Here is a 15,213-nt window from a genome sequence, read left to right on the forward strand (position 1 = left end):
AAAAAGAGCACGTTGCAAACCGTACACAACATACACTGCTTAAAACTGCAAGGAGAAGCCCTCAAAGAGGAGTTTTATAGAATATATTGAAGAGTGTCACGACGTTCGAGAACGAGAGAAATGAAGGGATCAGCAGGGCAGCTATGTTCATTCTTCAAAGGTCCACAAAGATATTCGAAATTTGCTCCAGTGGTGGAAGTTAAGAAAAACGACTGCCGACGCCTTCACGATTCGCAAGGCAGATACGCGCCGCTGCGGCTAGCACAAGCAGTGCGAGAAACTTTAGTGCGGCAGGATATGTGATGCAACAGCGCATGGTGTGCTTAAAGCCGGAATCTCTTGACAATTTGGTATTTTTGCACAATAACACGTGAAGAAATAAACTATAAAATATGCCACGAAACACTTATAGCTAGCAGTGATGTGATATTTGCAAATAATGCTTTGACAAATAGTTTTTTTTTGTCTTCTTTTTGGCTGCTTATGCGTATTTCTAAAAGTACACGTGGTGCACGCGGTTCATAATAGTTTTTATCTATTGGTTTGTGTACTTACAACACGGTAATAAGTTTGGCCTTCTTCCGCTATTTCTCTTCCTGTGGCAAGGTGCTACTATGCTGAAGACAGGTGCTACATATCCAGAAGGGTGCATGATCGGCTTAGACTTTAGAGCATTTTTACATTTCAACAGAGTGTGCAATAAAAACAAAGTGAAGAGGGCGCTGTATTCTCTGTCTCCTGTTTTTAATGCGCTCCCTATTGAAACTGAAATCATGCTGCAAATCACTTTCATTGCTACAGTATTATCTGCTACAAAACGCCCTTGATCGCCATTGTATCTGCAGAAAAAATAGATGCAGTATACCACTGCTGAACAAACATCCATTGTGCCCAGTATGTCCGCTCAACTGTTTCCCCCGTGAGCCCCTTTTTACGAGAAATTACCGTAGGTTAAAAGTATAATTGTTAACGAAACATGCTCCAAGAAAGCGCAGATATTTCCCACTTAAAACACCTTGCTGTCGATTCCATGTTCGGGTAACACCACCTAAATTAGTGGTTCGGGCCCCTGTCGGGCCCGATTTGCTGTCTGGCCGGGCCGGGCTGGTAGGCGAAACTTTTTCTCGGGTTCGGGCCGGGCCCGGGTCTCGCTTTTAGTCACCGGTCCGGGTTCGGGCGGGTAAACCTGAACGAGTTCCGGGCCTGGGCTGGGCCCGGGCCGAGAATCACGGCCCGTGCAGTGCTCTACTCTCTACCCCAATAATAAATCTATATTAGAAAGTTTTAGCTTGTAACGTATACTTCTTTACGTTACCGTGTTACCGGATACCGGATGGAATCTGCGCATGCGCGAAGCTTTACGGAACGTAAACTACTCGTCAGATAGGCTTTACGCTTACGGCCCTATCTCGCAAAGCCACCTTCGTTCGTGGCTACTCGCGATATCCGCTTCGCGGAGACTCCAGCCGCCGAGTCAAAATAAGCCGAAGTGCGAGCGCCACTTACGATCACCTTATTTCAGCCGGATTACCGAGGCTAGAGCAACGTAGAATACCGAATGCGCAAACGTGAGAGGCCTAAAGACGCTGACAGCCATTGACAAGCTGGATAGATGGCGCCATCTAGCGGGCCAAGGTGTACCAGCCGAGCACAAAATTGTTATTGCAGAAACATCGGGCATTATACTCCCAATGTAAATGCCTTGCAGCGACATCATAACGAATGAATTGCCTTTTTAATCATTTTTCCCCTCAATAACACTAAGCGAAAACAAACGTGTCCATGATTGCGGTTGCGCGAAGCGTCACAAGATGTCGACACCATCGCCCGGTAACCTGGTATTGCTACACCCCTTCGCTTATACCGGGATACTGCACACTCTAAAAACCTCTCATGATTGTGCCGCAGCGTAATTCAATATTATCTAAATTAGATGTAGTTTAAATGCTGTTATCATCGCCATTTAGTGGTTTGCGCAAACGTGAAGGTTTACATTCGTACGTAAATGTTTACGTTTGGGCAGCTAAAAAACTTTAATAAAACTCGAGTTCTGGTAAAACGGCAAACGTAATCCGGTAACGGTAACGTAAAGAAGTATACGTTCAAGCTAAAACTCTGTAATGTCGTTCTGCAAAATAAATCCATATGGACAAACGTTATGCATAGCTCCTAAGTTCACTATTACAATTTAATTACTTATTATGTGAAATTCACGTGCGACCAGAAACGATTTTACATTTGGTACAAAATAATATTCATACGCCTCTTACATGCGATAACTTTCCTTCGTTTTAATTCGGTGCTTGAGTAGTGAGGATACATTTGCGTTTCATAAACATTTAACACACAGTATGGAGATATACACGCAGCAGGATCTTGCTGATATGTTAAATCACATGGTAGACGTAATAATCCGACAGTAGCCGCACCAGATGGTACAAAAATGTATCGCAATGATTAGGATGAATGAAGGTGTTTGACGAGCAAGTAGAAAAATCTCACGTAAAAGGTATCAGATTATTGAAGAGGCAAAATGTTGCATTAGAAGATCACGAAGTGCACTCTGTTTTGATTGACAAACAATGTCGTATTATCATAATAAAGGAAGTTCATGGAAAACAACGTAGGCGTGAAAATACAAACAAAACGAAATAAGTGTCTATTATCAGCAGAGAGAAATTACAGCCTGAAGTAATATATATATATATATATATATATATATATATATATATATATATATATATATATATATATATATATATATATATATATATATATATATATATATATATATATATATATATAAGCTGATGCTTTCACGGCAGACCTGCATCCTTCACTGAGTTTATTTGCCCCTTTAGCGAACTGGTTGGTTTTGGAAATGCCGGAAGCAATACTGCACTGCATGCATAGTTATCGGTTCCGCTCACTCAATGCCGTAGCTCGGCATGTGGCAGTGTCAGCCACGTGCTTGAGCCTCTGGCGATGAGCCGGGAAACTTTGCTGTTCCGCAGTTATGTGCCCCGGGGAAGATGAATATTTCATAGCAGAGAAAAAAAAGCGAGAAGAACGCAGAGACGGCCCTTTTACGACTTGCCGTGTCAGCGCGAGATTATCGCAATGCACGTCACAACTTCGCTCGGCTAGTGGCGGCCTCCCGCGGCATGCCCCGGAAACTGCCGCCAGGGGACCCGTTAAATGCGTGAGCTCGGCCTATCTGCGCGGCTGGAAGAGTTCCCATTGTCGGCCTGCTCTGTGGGCCCCCGAAAGGCGCTCGAGGGGAAGGCGGCTCTTTTTCTGCTTGTTCCTGCTCGGACTCCGAACGAGCCGTTTGTGCCAAGGGAGACGCTGCGCAGTGGCCTCCGTTGTCGGCACCAGTTATCTAGCTAACGACTGTGATTGGTCGGCCTCGGCTACGAATGCGGATATCGCGACGCTGGGAAGAAGAGGAGGAGTCGGCAGAACGCTGGAAAAGTTGCATGTTTGCGGATCGCAGCTGACCCGAAGGGCGCTGAGAGCAGTTACGGACGAAGAGGGCAATCACAATGCATTCGCGTTTCCAGTGTAGCCAGTTCCTGCTATGAGAGAAAACTTTATTCCTTGCTTGTCTCTATCTCTCTGCCGTGTCTTCTTTCCGGCTTGTCGTCCGTGGGCCGCGAAGGCCGCAAGCGGGGGCCCTCGCCTGCCTACTTGTCATGTATTGTCCGCAAAGCCAGAAAAAGTGGGCAACGTATGGCTCTGGCGGTGCTATCCAGAGCATCTTGTACGGGCAAGCATTTGCTAGAAATGCGTATTTGCCAGTTAAAGGGTACACAAAGAAAAGCAGAAACATTGACGACGATCATTTCAGACTGCCGCGACGTCGACAGTGTTTTTAACTTCTCTTTGTAGGCTTTCCTGACTGACGCTATTCACCTAGTACAGAACCGCAAGGAGCAGGTCCTTGCTGCCTGCAGTGAGATTAGTGCGTATAGCGATCACTTACTGGGACATCGTCGCAAGCGGGAACAGTGATGCGCTCACTACAACAGCCGATTTTAGTTATGATGTTGTCCGCCGCCGCGGCTATTGCGCATAATCAGGAAAAAAAAAAAGAAACAGGCGGAATCAAAGCTGGACATTCTCCGTGGCACTAAAGTAACTTTTTAAACACAGAACCACTGCAGTGCTTGAAACTGTTTAACAAATAAAAGACACTGTAGTGTGCCGCAACACCAGCACTCTTTCACATGACGTGGGAGTGTGCGGAGCACGGAGAAGAGCACGACACACATGGGACGAATGGGAGGCGCTGCTGTGGAGCCCCGCCCTGAAAGATCAGCTACGACTGATCCAAAGAGCCTAACGGATGGCTCGTGCCAGTGGGGCTTTGGAATAGGGGCACCAATATGTCGGAAAGACTACGCTTTCACCCCCCATATTCCCTGCGGGGCACTGGAGTTCTAGCCTGTCTGGTTTCTGTAACGGTTTTCTACTACTACTAGATGTGTCGTTACTGGCTAGGAGTCACGTTAGTAGCTACGCAAGTTTTACGTGGCAAAAGGGTAGAATCGCACCAGGCGTTGGTGCTCATGGTCAACTCAGCCACAGCATCAACAAAGTGTGCAGCTACACAGGTGTACATATTGCCTTACAATCACGTAGCGGGTACTTCGCAACGTACGTTTGCGGTCAGAACGCGGACCTTAATGACAACACACTTCTGTGACACCGCTACGCTTAAAGGCTCTCGGCTGTGCTTGTACACCGAAACTCTGTTGTTGAGCGGAAACGTTGTTCACTTGTTTACGAAAATGTCCCAGTTTTCACTTAAAGCCGTACTTTGCAGGACAGTAAACGCAGCGTGGTGGTTTTAGCGGCGGCTGATCGTGAAGGCCCGACGTAAAATGTATTGTGCTATTATGAAATACGGCTGCTTCAAATGACGATCGTGCGGCCAGCCGCGTGACTTAGACCTGAGAAGAGGAGAAAAAAAACTCCTTTGAACGAAACTGTCCTCTATTTTCAACTCCACATCATCGTTGGGACACAGACTAAATAAGCAGTCCACGATATTTGCTCACACGATTCGTTTATACACCTGAAAGCGAAAGGCTTGTTGCACTAGTTACAGTGCTCTTACAGTTACAACAACGACGTGGCACCGCGCGCGATTACATTCCCGCAGAAATTAAAGCACGTTAGCTCTGAGCAAATGCAGAGATTGCTGAGTAAAGTAAAAAAAAAAAAAGGTCGCAGCGCATAAGAACCGCTCTAAGGCACTTGAAGGCCAGCTCGTGGTTGCCTAGCGCAGCCATGTTAACGGCGTCGCAAAGCCCGTCGTTATGAAGAGACACATCATCAGCACTTCCCTGGGAAGAACATACGGCGCACAACCTCCCGCTTGTCGCGCAGGGAAGCCGGTCTGCTTCAATTCATTTTTGTGCTGCTCGTCTCCTTGTAATGCAGCACTTTATTGCCTTTCCTTCTTTGCCCCCTTTGACCTGATATCGCTGTCTGTCCGGAATTCGCGTCGACACCAAATTAGGCTCGAATGAATCCTCCTGGATCATTAGGAGAAGCGAAAGGACGAACAAGATAAAAAAAAAATCTAAGCGAAGGCTGCTAAAGAAACGGGCGAGTACAGCACAGCTCGCGATGTCGTGAGAGGAGAAGTAAAAACGCGGCAACGAAAACGGGACACGCAAGTCGAAGTTGACGCGGCGAACTACCACACATAGAGGAGTACGAAGAGTCAGCAAAAGTGAGTAAAAACTGCTCTCCCTTAACGCAATTCTGCACGACTCGCCTCCGGCGGTCTTTAAGCACCGAAGCAGGCCGTTCGTTCCGCTTCTCTCGGGTATTTCTCGTTATTTCTTTTATCTAGTAGTGAGTGAAGGAGCGGGCGAGAGAGAAAAAGTCGACGCGGCATAAATATGACTGTCGCGCGCGCACCGAGACACCCGCGGGAGGGACGGAAAGTGCGGAGCCGTCCGACGAGGCTTTAGTAAAAGCGCGGATCCTCGGGCCCGGCGTCGTCGAGTGCCGAGCCGCATTAGCCGCGCACAAGGGAAGAAGGCGCCTGCTGGCGACGCAAGCCCGCGTCGAGTTCGTGAAATGGGCACTGCAAGACGCTTGCTTCTTCCTGCTCTCTTCTTTTCTCTCTTGCGGCTCATCAGTTGCCCGACGAATATGTGGCTTGCCTTTCTCGAGAGGGAGAAAGGCAAAGCAAAGGCAAGGAGGTTAACCAGGTTGTACCCGGTTTGCTACCCTGCACGGGAGGAGGAAGAAGGGGAGAAAAATAACACAGAAAGCAAGGAGGAAAGAGAGAAGAAGCGATGCGCGCGCACACATATCAGCGTTCACCGCGCACACCCAGACAACCGAGAAATATTTGGGACCAGTTCCTCCGCGGTTGTTTTAGACTGGAATCCTAGATGTTCAGAAAGGCTCGCAAGGACTATAGCTCCAAGGAATTCAAACTTCCAGTGCGCATTGAGCTGAATCTCGAAGAGTGCGGGACAGGGAGGGGCTTCGCCTCTGAGCCAGGTTGTCGCAATGCACGAGCACGAGACAGAAAGCCTTACTAAAAAATAGAGACATCGTTTGACGCGTATTCTAAGGTGATCGGCGAATGGACAAACGTCTAGAGACATGGCTGTCCAAACGTATAAGAAAAAAGAAGAAGTTGATTTCCATCTTGCAAAGGGGAGCGCAGTATGAAAACGGGAAAAGGAGACTGAACACCGTTAACGTTTACTTGCAACTGAGTTTATTGTAAAAAAAAGAACTTTCCAATAGGAGCATTCATGCGCAAGTGTCACATTTATTCTTCACTCAAAAAACTGTAGATAGACATTGTCACTTCATATCAAAAATTGCGATTACAGATTAATTTGAATTCTCGTGTTCCCTTATAATAATATCGTGCCAAACCACGATATTATGAGGGATACCGTTCAGACAACCTGCGGTCTTTCAACGTGCACCTAAATGCATGTGTCGTTTTTTTTTATTTGTTTCTTTTTCGTTTTTTTTTCTAAAAGAGCCCAATCCAGAAACCGAAACTCGGCTAACTTTCACGGTAGCGTTAAGCACGTCTAATCATCTTTCACTTTTAAAATAGTAATCAAAATGGGGCAGTGCTTTATTGTAACGTGACCTTAAAGAGGCAGTTTTCAATGAAAAATTTGCCGAATCCTGCACCTGTTTGAATCAAACCGAGCCAAGTTCATTAAACCAGCGCGGCGTCCACAATCATCACCAAAACAACCAACATGGCCGCATCCAATCTGTTTCATTTGTGTCCTAGTTGCTTTGCTATCGTGTTTTCGTTCCACAAATAGTTTTTCTTGGGCGAGTCGGTACTTACTGAAGTTCATGATGTTGTAGGGCAAAACTCAAAAATATAAAGAGTAAGAGGCCACCTTTCTAACTTTTTTCTGCCTCTTAGTGTTTCTTTTCGAATTTTGCGCTACGGTATTGTAACCAGCAAGGACGACGATACAGCATGATGGCCAGAACAAGAAGAACGATCGGTTTATTCAGTCACTGATTATATAGGCGCACGATAGCGCACCGAGAGTATCTGCGCATGTCCGATGCGCAGTCGTGATGCAGTAGCCTTGCCGGATACATCCTTTCCGTTAACAAAGAAATTACACACCCACCGAAACAGTGACAAGTACATGGCACTTCAAAAAATGATATCACACTTGGTTAAAGTCCTTGTCATAATGAAGACGCTGTGGTGGCTTCGCGGTTCGAGTCGACCTTCTCAAAGCTGGCGTCGGTGGTGGAGTTGACTGACGCACCACAGGTGGCGAAGGGTCGCCCGACGTCAGAACTTCGCGACGCCGGCCCTTGGCTGGCGAGGTTGAAGTTGCCACTGTCGGATGGCCACCAACGTTGTCCGCTGGGCTGGAATCAATGTCGTCGTCGCTTTCCTCGATGAACCGTTCGCCATTTTGAAGTAGGTGACGACGGTTGCGCCTTAACAGCTTCTGGTCCTCCGTTTTGACAAGGTAGGACCTTGGATATGGCGAATCCACCACTTGAGCTTTTCGGGACCATGCAGCGTCTCTGAGCCTCACGACGACACCCTTCTGCAGAGGAGGCAAAGGTCTTCCCCCTTGGGCCTGGCTGTGCTTCTTGACGTCGGTTGCGGTCACCGCGCTGAAGTCCGGGAGGTTGGCGCGAAGGCGCCTTCCTTGCTAGTTCACCGGGGGATCGCCCGTCCTCCAGTGGGGTAGAGCGGTAGGCCAGCAGGCCCAGCCAGAAGTCGTCGCCCGAATCTGCAGTTTTTTTTTTCAAGATGCGCTTCACAACCTGCACACCTTTTTCCGCAAGCCCGTTTGACTGCGGATAATGAGGGCTTGAAGTGACGTGCGTGAAGTCGTACCTCCTTGAAAACAAAAGAAATTCATGGCTGGAAAATTGTGGGCCGTTATCAGTACATACTTCGACGGGCACGCCAAATCTGGCAAAAATAGCGCTCAGTGCTGCAATGGTTGATTGCGCCGACATGTCGGGTAGTTTCTGCACTTCCGGAAAGTTTGATAAGGCGTCAAAGACAACGATGTACGAGTCCCCCGCAAACGAAAAAATGTCCGCTCCAACTCTATGCCATGCACAACGGGCCGCATTTGAAGCGCTTCCTTGGGCTGTTTGTAAGCGTACTTGCGGCATGTAGGACAAAGTTTCACCATGGAAGCAATCTCAGCGTTAAGCCCCGGCCAAAACACGAGGCGTCTGGCCCTTTGCATTTTTGCATGCCGAGGTGACCTGCATGGATTTTTTCAAGCATAGTTTGTCGCATGCTTTTCGGAATAACAACCTTCGACGCCTTTAAAAGTATTCCGTTGACAAATGAGAGTTCTTGCTCAAAAGGTTTTAGTTCACCTTGTACTGGAAGCCCCACCGACAAACTTGCGATCACCGACTGTAGGTAGCGGTCACGAGCCGTTGCCGCTTGCAGTTCTTTCTGCGTTGCTTCTGTGACACGGTAACCTAGAAGCTGGATTGCGTGAACTTCCACGTCGGTAGTAGCACCAGCCTCGTCTTGGTTGTCAGCAGTTGACCGGGACAACATGTCAGCAAGAACAAGGTGCTTCCCAGGAATATACTGCAAAGCAAAATCATACTTGAACAACCTCAAAAAGAACCGTTGAAGGCGAGGTGGCATGTGACTAATTTCCTTTTGAGCAATTGACAAAAGTGGCTTGTGGTCCGTCTCAATTGTGACTTTCTGGCCGTAGACGAACTGGTGAAATTTTTCGCATCCAAAGCAAATTCCTAGGGCCTCCTTTTCTATCTGTGCGTACAGTTTTTCTGCCTTAGCCAGCACTCGAGATGCGTAAGCTACAGGTCGCCACTCGTTATTGTGACGTTGCAGAAGAGCGGCGCCGACGCCGTCCTTCGATGCATCGCAAGACTACTTTGTTTCCCGTCGTGGGTCAAATATTGCGAGCACGGGAGCGGTGGTCAGAATTTGCGTGACGCTTTTCCACTCTTTGGCGTGGTTTTCTGTCCACTCAAACTCAGAGCTGGCCTTGATAAGAGTTCTTAACAGGGCCGTTCTTTCAGATAGCTGCGGCACGAACTTTCCAAAGTAGTTCAACACACCAAGCATACGTTGAACATCGGCCTTGCATGTTGGCACTGGCATTTGAACCAAACTTTTTACGAGCCCTGCATTTGGGGATATGCCGTTCGCACTTATGATATCACCCAGAAACCGTAGCTCTTTTACGCCAAACTTGCACTTGTGCGGATTAAACGTTAACCCAGCTGTTTCAGCAGTTTTCAGGACTGCTACCAGGCGCTCATCATGCTCTTCCTTCGTTGAGCCCCAGACCAGGATATCATCTGTATATATGAGCACGCCTGGCAGACCGTCAAATATCTGACAAAGTGCCTGCTGAAACACCTCAGGTGCAGATGAGATGCCAAAAGGTAGCCTTAGAAAACGGTATCTGCCGAAAGGCGACGAGAACGTACAGATCTTTGATGTTTTCTCGTCCAAGGGCACCTGATGAAAGCCGGCGTTTGCATCCAAACAGCTAAAATAAGTAGCTCCGGTTAGCCGTGCTTCCAAGTCCTCGCGTCTGGGTAAAGGGAAATGCTGCCTCTTGATATACTTGTTCACTCTTCTGGGGTCCATGCAAACCCTTAGAGCACGGTCTTTTTTTTTTCACCAGTTCCAGAGGGCTTACCCAGTCGGTTGGCTCATTTTCTTTGACGATGATGCCCTCCCGGGTCATTCGTGTAGTTCCTTCTTCAGAGGTTCCTGAAGTGCAAGTGGAACTCGGCGAGCAGGCTGAACGACCGGAACCGCGTCTGGATCCAGGACCATTCTGTACTGAGTTTTCAAGCAGCCGAGCCCTTGACACAGGTGCCTGAAATCTTTCAAAAGTTCATACTCAGACGAGGCATTGACAGCGTCCACCATACGTCGAACTAACCCAAGCGCTTCACTGGCATCGAGCCCAAGGATGGCTTGTCGCCCATTCTTTACGATGAAGAATTTCACGCTTATCTCTATGGTTCCGACAGACACTTTCTGTGACGTTGTTCCATAACTTGAAATAACGCCCCCGTTGTAGGCGCGCAACACTGACCCGGTTGGTTGCAACGCTTCTTTGGATCCAAGCTTACGGTACGTTGTAAATGGAAGTAAGCTTGCCTGCGAACCGGTGTCCACTTTGAACGTCACTTCTCTGCCATTTACTCGAGCCTTGATTGTCCAGTCTTTCTTGCGACAATTTTCGGCGCCGATTTCGAGAATCTCAAAGTCATTCTCATCGAGATTAGCTACTTCGCTAACAACGGTAGACTTCTGGCAACAACTTGCAAAGTGGTTGTATTTGCGGCAAGAATGACATAATTTACCATACGCGGGGCATTGCTTAGGTTTATGTTTGCGGTTGCACTTCCTGCAGCAAATATCTTGATTATCGCGACTCTGCTTTTTTTTCCGCTGCTGCTGTTTTTTCGTCGCCGTTTCGCCACTTGAAACCGCGTCAATGCTGTCTTCCGTCCTATTCCAAACTAGGCCCCTTAGTGCCGCTGCTTCTGCCGCTTTACACATTTCCTCGGCTTTTAGTAGCGTCAGGCCTCTCTCGGCAAGCATTCTTTCACGCAGCTTTGGGTTGTTCGTACCAAACACAATTTGGTCTCTAATCAGTGAATCGTGCTGATCCCCAAAGTTGCACTGTGTCGCCTGCTTCTTTAAGTACCGCACAAACTTCTCAAAAGGTTCTTTCTCCGCCTGGCTTCGTGTACGAAAAACATATCTTTCGTGAATTTCATTGCTCACCTCGGAGAAGTAGGCGTCGAACTTCTGCACGACCGTGTCGTAACATTCCTTGCTTTCTTCGGGGCCGTACTGAAAGTTGTTGAAGAGCACTTCGTCTCCCGCGAAGCTCAGCAAGAGTGCCACTTTCGAGGAGTCACTTCTCGGGGCCTTCTCGACTGCCGTTGCTTGCAGAAAAAGCTCGAACCTTTGCTTGAAGCGCTTCCAATTTTCAGACACGTTGCCCGATAGGCTCCGGCGGCTTCAGTAGGTCCATGGCGATTCCGCGCCGTTGCTGCCGTGCTTCGGTCCGCGGCGGCCACTTCTGACACCATGTAACTAGCAAGGACGACGATACAGCATGATGGCCAGAACAAGAACGGTTTATTCAGTCACTGATTATATAGGCGCACGATAGCGCACCGAGAGTATCTGCGCATGTCCGATGCGCAGTCGTGATGCAGTAGCCTTGCCGGATACAGGTATCACGTCTTGCTTTCGCTCCAAGACGGTGTATTTGCAATATAAGACTGCAGAAATGAAGATTTTGGGCACCGATCTATACCTTGAAGAAGAAGTAATCCGAAACGACGCAGCATAAAACGAGCTAAGAAGAAAAAGAAGAGCTGAAGCATTTTTGAAGGCCTTCAATAGATGCCAAGAACAAGAAAATGCTGCCGACAGTCCAGAATGGTGCGCCTTTTGCCTGGAAGCACCATTCGCCCTACAAGTCTAGTCATCGCCAGTACCCCCCTGCAACAAAGGGCGGTACCGACGGAAGCACAAGGATGGTGATGATGTTGTCGCAAAACATTGCTATGTCGTTCATTTGCTATGATTTAGACTTCTTTTACGAGCTAATTCAAGCCCAAATGAAATGTTCGATTCTATAAGAGCCAAATCTAAATTTTACTCCTGAGTACCGACGGTAGTGGGCTACATAGATTTTAGCCACAATATAGATTTGAGGTACTTCGGTGACATGAGCACACTGGCAAAAAAAATTGTCGGAGTAGGCCCTAGCATATTGTCAGTAGCAAAAAAAATGCGTTTTTCTCAGTTTCACATAAAGTGGATGTGGCTCTTTTAGAAAAAAAAGCGCCACATGTGACCTTTCTGCGTTTCGCCTCCATGTAAATGTAGCCGCCGTGGATCGGAATCGAGCCGGCGTCCTCGAGCGTACCAGCGCAACACTTGAGCCTCTAATTTACCACGGCGGGAGTAATAACACATGCAAAAAACATACAAAACCTAAATATAAACAGAAAGGGGTGGAGCGCAGGAGCCCTTCATCCACTAGAAAGGAGCATCTTGTACATCTGATGTACCGACAACTCAATGAAAAATATATCTGCATCAATAATAATCTCTCTGGTGCTTGTGACCCCCGGCTTCCTCGTAAAATGCTGCGCAACAAAATTCCCTGCAGGGCACGGGCAGGCGCGTTCCGTTACCTGCCTAGGGCAGGATATGTCCAAACAACCGACGCAGCCATTTCCTATTTTGATTCCGTTTGCTATTCCGGCGCTAAGCTTGTGAGTATACCGTAAATCTATGTGATTAAAACTGCACATTTGCGTATAGAGCGGGAAAGACTCATAAGAAACCTGGGTGATAGACTGGTATAATACTCGGATAATTATCGTTAGTGTACACTAACATAGCACTTATTTGTTACATTACCCGGAACTGTGACCTGATGCGGTGATTTTACGCGTTCTTGTTTTTACTAACCATTTAAGGAGAGTTTGTGACCTAGACTAATCGTTTGCAAGTACGTAGTACATGCTTTATATAAACGGCTAGTTATTTCCCGGCAAGTAGGAAAACCAGTTTAGTGTACATCTGAGGACTCTTTCTGGCTGCGCCACGGGGTTCTAGTAGTTATGGCGTTCGAATGCTGACCCGAAGGTCGTGGGATCGAATCCCGGCCGCGGTGGATGCATTTTCGATGGAAGCGAAAATGTTTGAGGCCCGTGCACTTAGATTGAGGTGCACGTTAAAGAACCCCAGGAGGTAGAAATTTCCGGAGCCCTCCACTACGGTGTGTCTCCTAATCATATCGTGGTTTTGGGACGTTAAACCCCAGATATTATTATTATTATTATTATTATTATTATTATTATTATTATTATTATTATTATTATTATTATTATTATTATTATTATTATTATTATTATTATTATTATTATTATTATTATTATTATTATTCCTGCACCATGGCTCCCAGTCGGGATGCATGCTTGCTATGCTCCTGCCCGTTTTTCGGTAAGCAGCAGTTTTTCCGCTGTGAAAGTTGCTCTAAACGCGTTCATGCGAAATGTGTAACCTGGCCTGATGAAGAGCTGCAACTCCTGAAGTCTGGATCGCGCTCATTTTGCTGCAATTTATGTGATCTGAGCCGTGCTTCTGGTAAGCCTAGCGAAAGCAACTCGTCGGGGTGCAGCGGTGAGCATTGCAGTTCTCAAACCGGTTCCCTCTCCACGTGTACCCCTCCGGGTGACGAACTCGCCGGGCTGCGCCGCCTCCTCCTCGACGCATTGGAGGGAATCTCGTTCCTCAGCGACGAGGTATCCCAACTACGCGAAGACAACGAGCGGCTCCGTAAGGATCATTCCCGCGGTGTTGAACAACAAGCTCGCGTGGTCGCCTCCCTTCGTGCAGAGGTCCGCTTCCTGCGTGAGGAGCTGACGCGCCGCACGGCCGCCGTGGCAGTGAAGGCACCTGTGAAACCCCCAGCGCATGTGACCGTTGACCCGTCTGTGACCTCCAAGCAACCTGCGTTCTCCGAACAACCCCTCTCCAAAATTCTTTCATCTTCGACTTCGCCGCCAGCTGACGTAGACACGTCGGAGCGTGTCAGTGTGATGCCTGTGACAGCCTCTTCTGCAGCGGTGACTGAGGGTGAAAGAAAGAAGAAACCCGCCTCGTTTGGAGTTATGAAAACATCCACTATATCTGTAGCTCAACGGCCACAAAGGCCACAATGGCCAAAGGCCATTTTTGTTACGAAGCTGAGCCCGGACACCACTACTGCTGACATTAAGAAACATATTGCTTCATTGGATCTGTCTCCCATCTCCTGCCGGCGACTTCAAACAAAGTTCCAGTCATATTCTTCATTCTATATTGAAGTTGACGAGGAAACACTACAACGCCTGAATGACCCTTCGATGTGGCCCCTCGGATGCCTCTTCAAGCCATTTCGTGGGGAGCTGCGCGATGACATGCTTCATCCCTCTGAGATAGTGACTGGAATCCAAAGTGCCGTGTGACGTAGACATATTCTACCAAAATGCTCGGGGTCTGCGTACCAAGACACTCGAGTTTTTCTCTAATGTTCTTTCGTCTGCTTTTCCTATTATTGCTATCTCTGAAACCTGGCTCGGCACTGAAATTCCCTCATCGGACTTTTTTCCCCCGACCTACACCACCTTCCGCCGTGACCGAGTTTCAGTGAAACCAAACAGAAAGGCGGTGGCGTGCTGATTGCCATTGACAATTCACTGAAATCCGTTAGACGGAAAGACCTAGAAACTATCGAAGAATCGATCTGGCTAGAAATCAACCTTGAGCGCCGTGAAAAATTGTTGATTGGATGCTTCTATTTACCGCCCAGCATTTCCCCTGCCTCGTTTCACGATGTCATGTCTTCTATTGAACTTGTGATATCTTCTCATAGTGGGCACAGAATTATTGTTCTTGGGGATTTCAATGCACCTGGAATTGACTGGAGCACGCTTACCTTTTCTCATTACAATCATTTCACAGAGAAAAAGTGCAGCCTGCTCTTGGACTTTCTGGCGTTTAATTCCCTAGTGCAACATAATTCAGTCGTCAATTCCAGTGGCAACGTCTTAGACCTGTGTGTGTCAAACGATCAACCCCTTGAAGTTTCCCGCTCCAACATCTCTCTTGTACGTCCGGACAAATTCCACCCA

At 47.7% G+C, this 15,213-nt stretch overlaps 2 protein-coding genes across 7 annotated transcripts in view; one reads left to right on the plus strand and one right to left on the minus strand.

Moving 5' to 3' along the window:
• Nucleotides 1-15,213, plus strand: part of LOC119393186 (CUGBP Elav-like family member 3-B) — an 886,629-nt gene that overhangs the window by 779,128 nt on the left and 92,288 nt on the right. The gene's annotated exons all lie outside the window — the stretch shown is intronic.
• LOC125758688 (uncharacterized) lies at nucleotides 7,491-10,328 on the minus strand. Of its 2 annotated transcripts, XM_049416137.1 has the most exons (3): nucleotides 10,194-10,328; nucleotides 8,881-9,103; nucleotides 7,491-8,273 (listed from the first exon to the last, which is right to left on the minus strand). In XM_049416137.1, the coding sequence occupies exons 1-3, from the start codon at nucleotides 10,239-10,241 to the stop codon at nucleotides 7,906-7,908; spliced, it is 639 nt and encodes a 212-aa protein (XP_049272094.1). In that variant the 5' UTR covers nucleotides 10,242-10,328; the 3' UTR covers nucleotides 7,491-7,905. The 2 variants fall into 2 exon arrangements, with proteins under 2 accessions (XP_049272094.1, XP_049272093.1); XM_049416136.1 differs by lacking the exon at nucleotides 10,194-10,328 and having other exon boundaries at nucleotides 8,881-9,337.

This window comes from Rhipicephalus sanguineus, chromosome 5 (genome assembly GCF_013339695.2).
Source record: "Rhipicephalus sanguineus isolate Rsan-2018 chromosome 5, BIME_Rsan_1.4, whole genome shotgun sequence".
Taxonomy (NCBI): domain Eukaryota; kingdom Metazoa; phylum Arthropoda; class Arachnida; order Ixodida; family Ixodidae; genus Rhipicephalus; species Rhipicephalus sanguineus.

What these genes read in the sequence shown, in the direction of transcription:
- LOC125758688 (XM_049416136.1), bottom strand. Translation starts at nt 9,163, where the DNA reads ATGCCACCTCGCCTTCAACGGTTCTTTTTGAGGTTGTTCAAGTATGAT. An exon ending in GGTGGGGCTTCCAGTACAAG is followed by an intron (nt 8,274 to 8,880) that starts GTGAACTAAAAC and finishes AAAAAACTGCAG; the next exon opens with ATTCGGGCGACGACTTCTGG.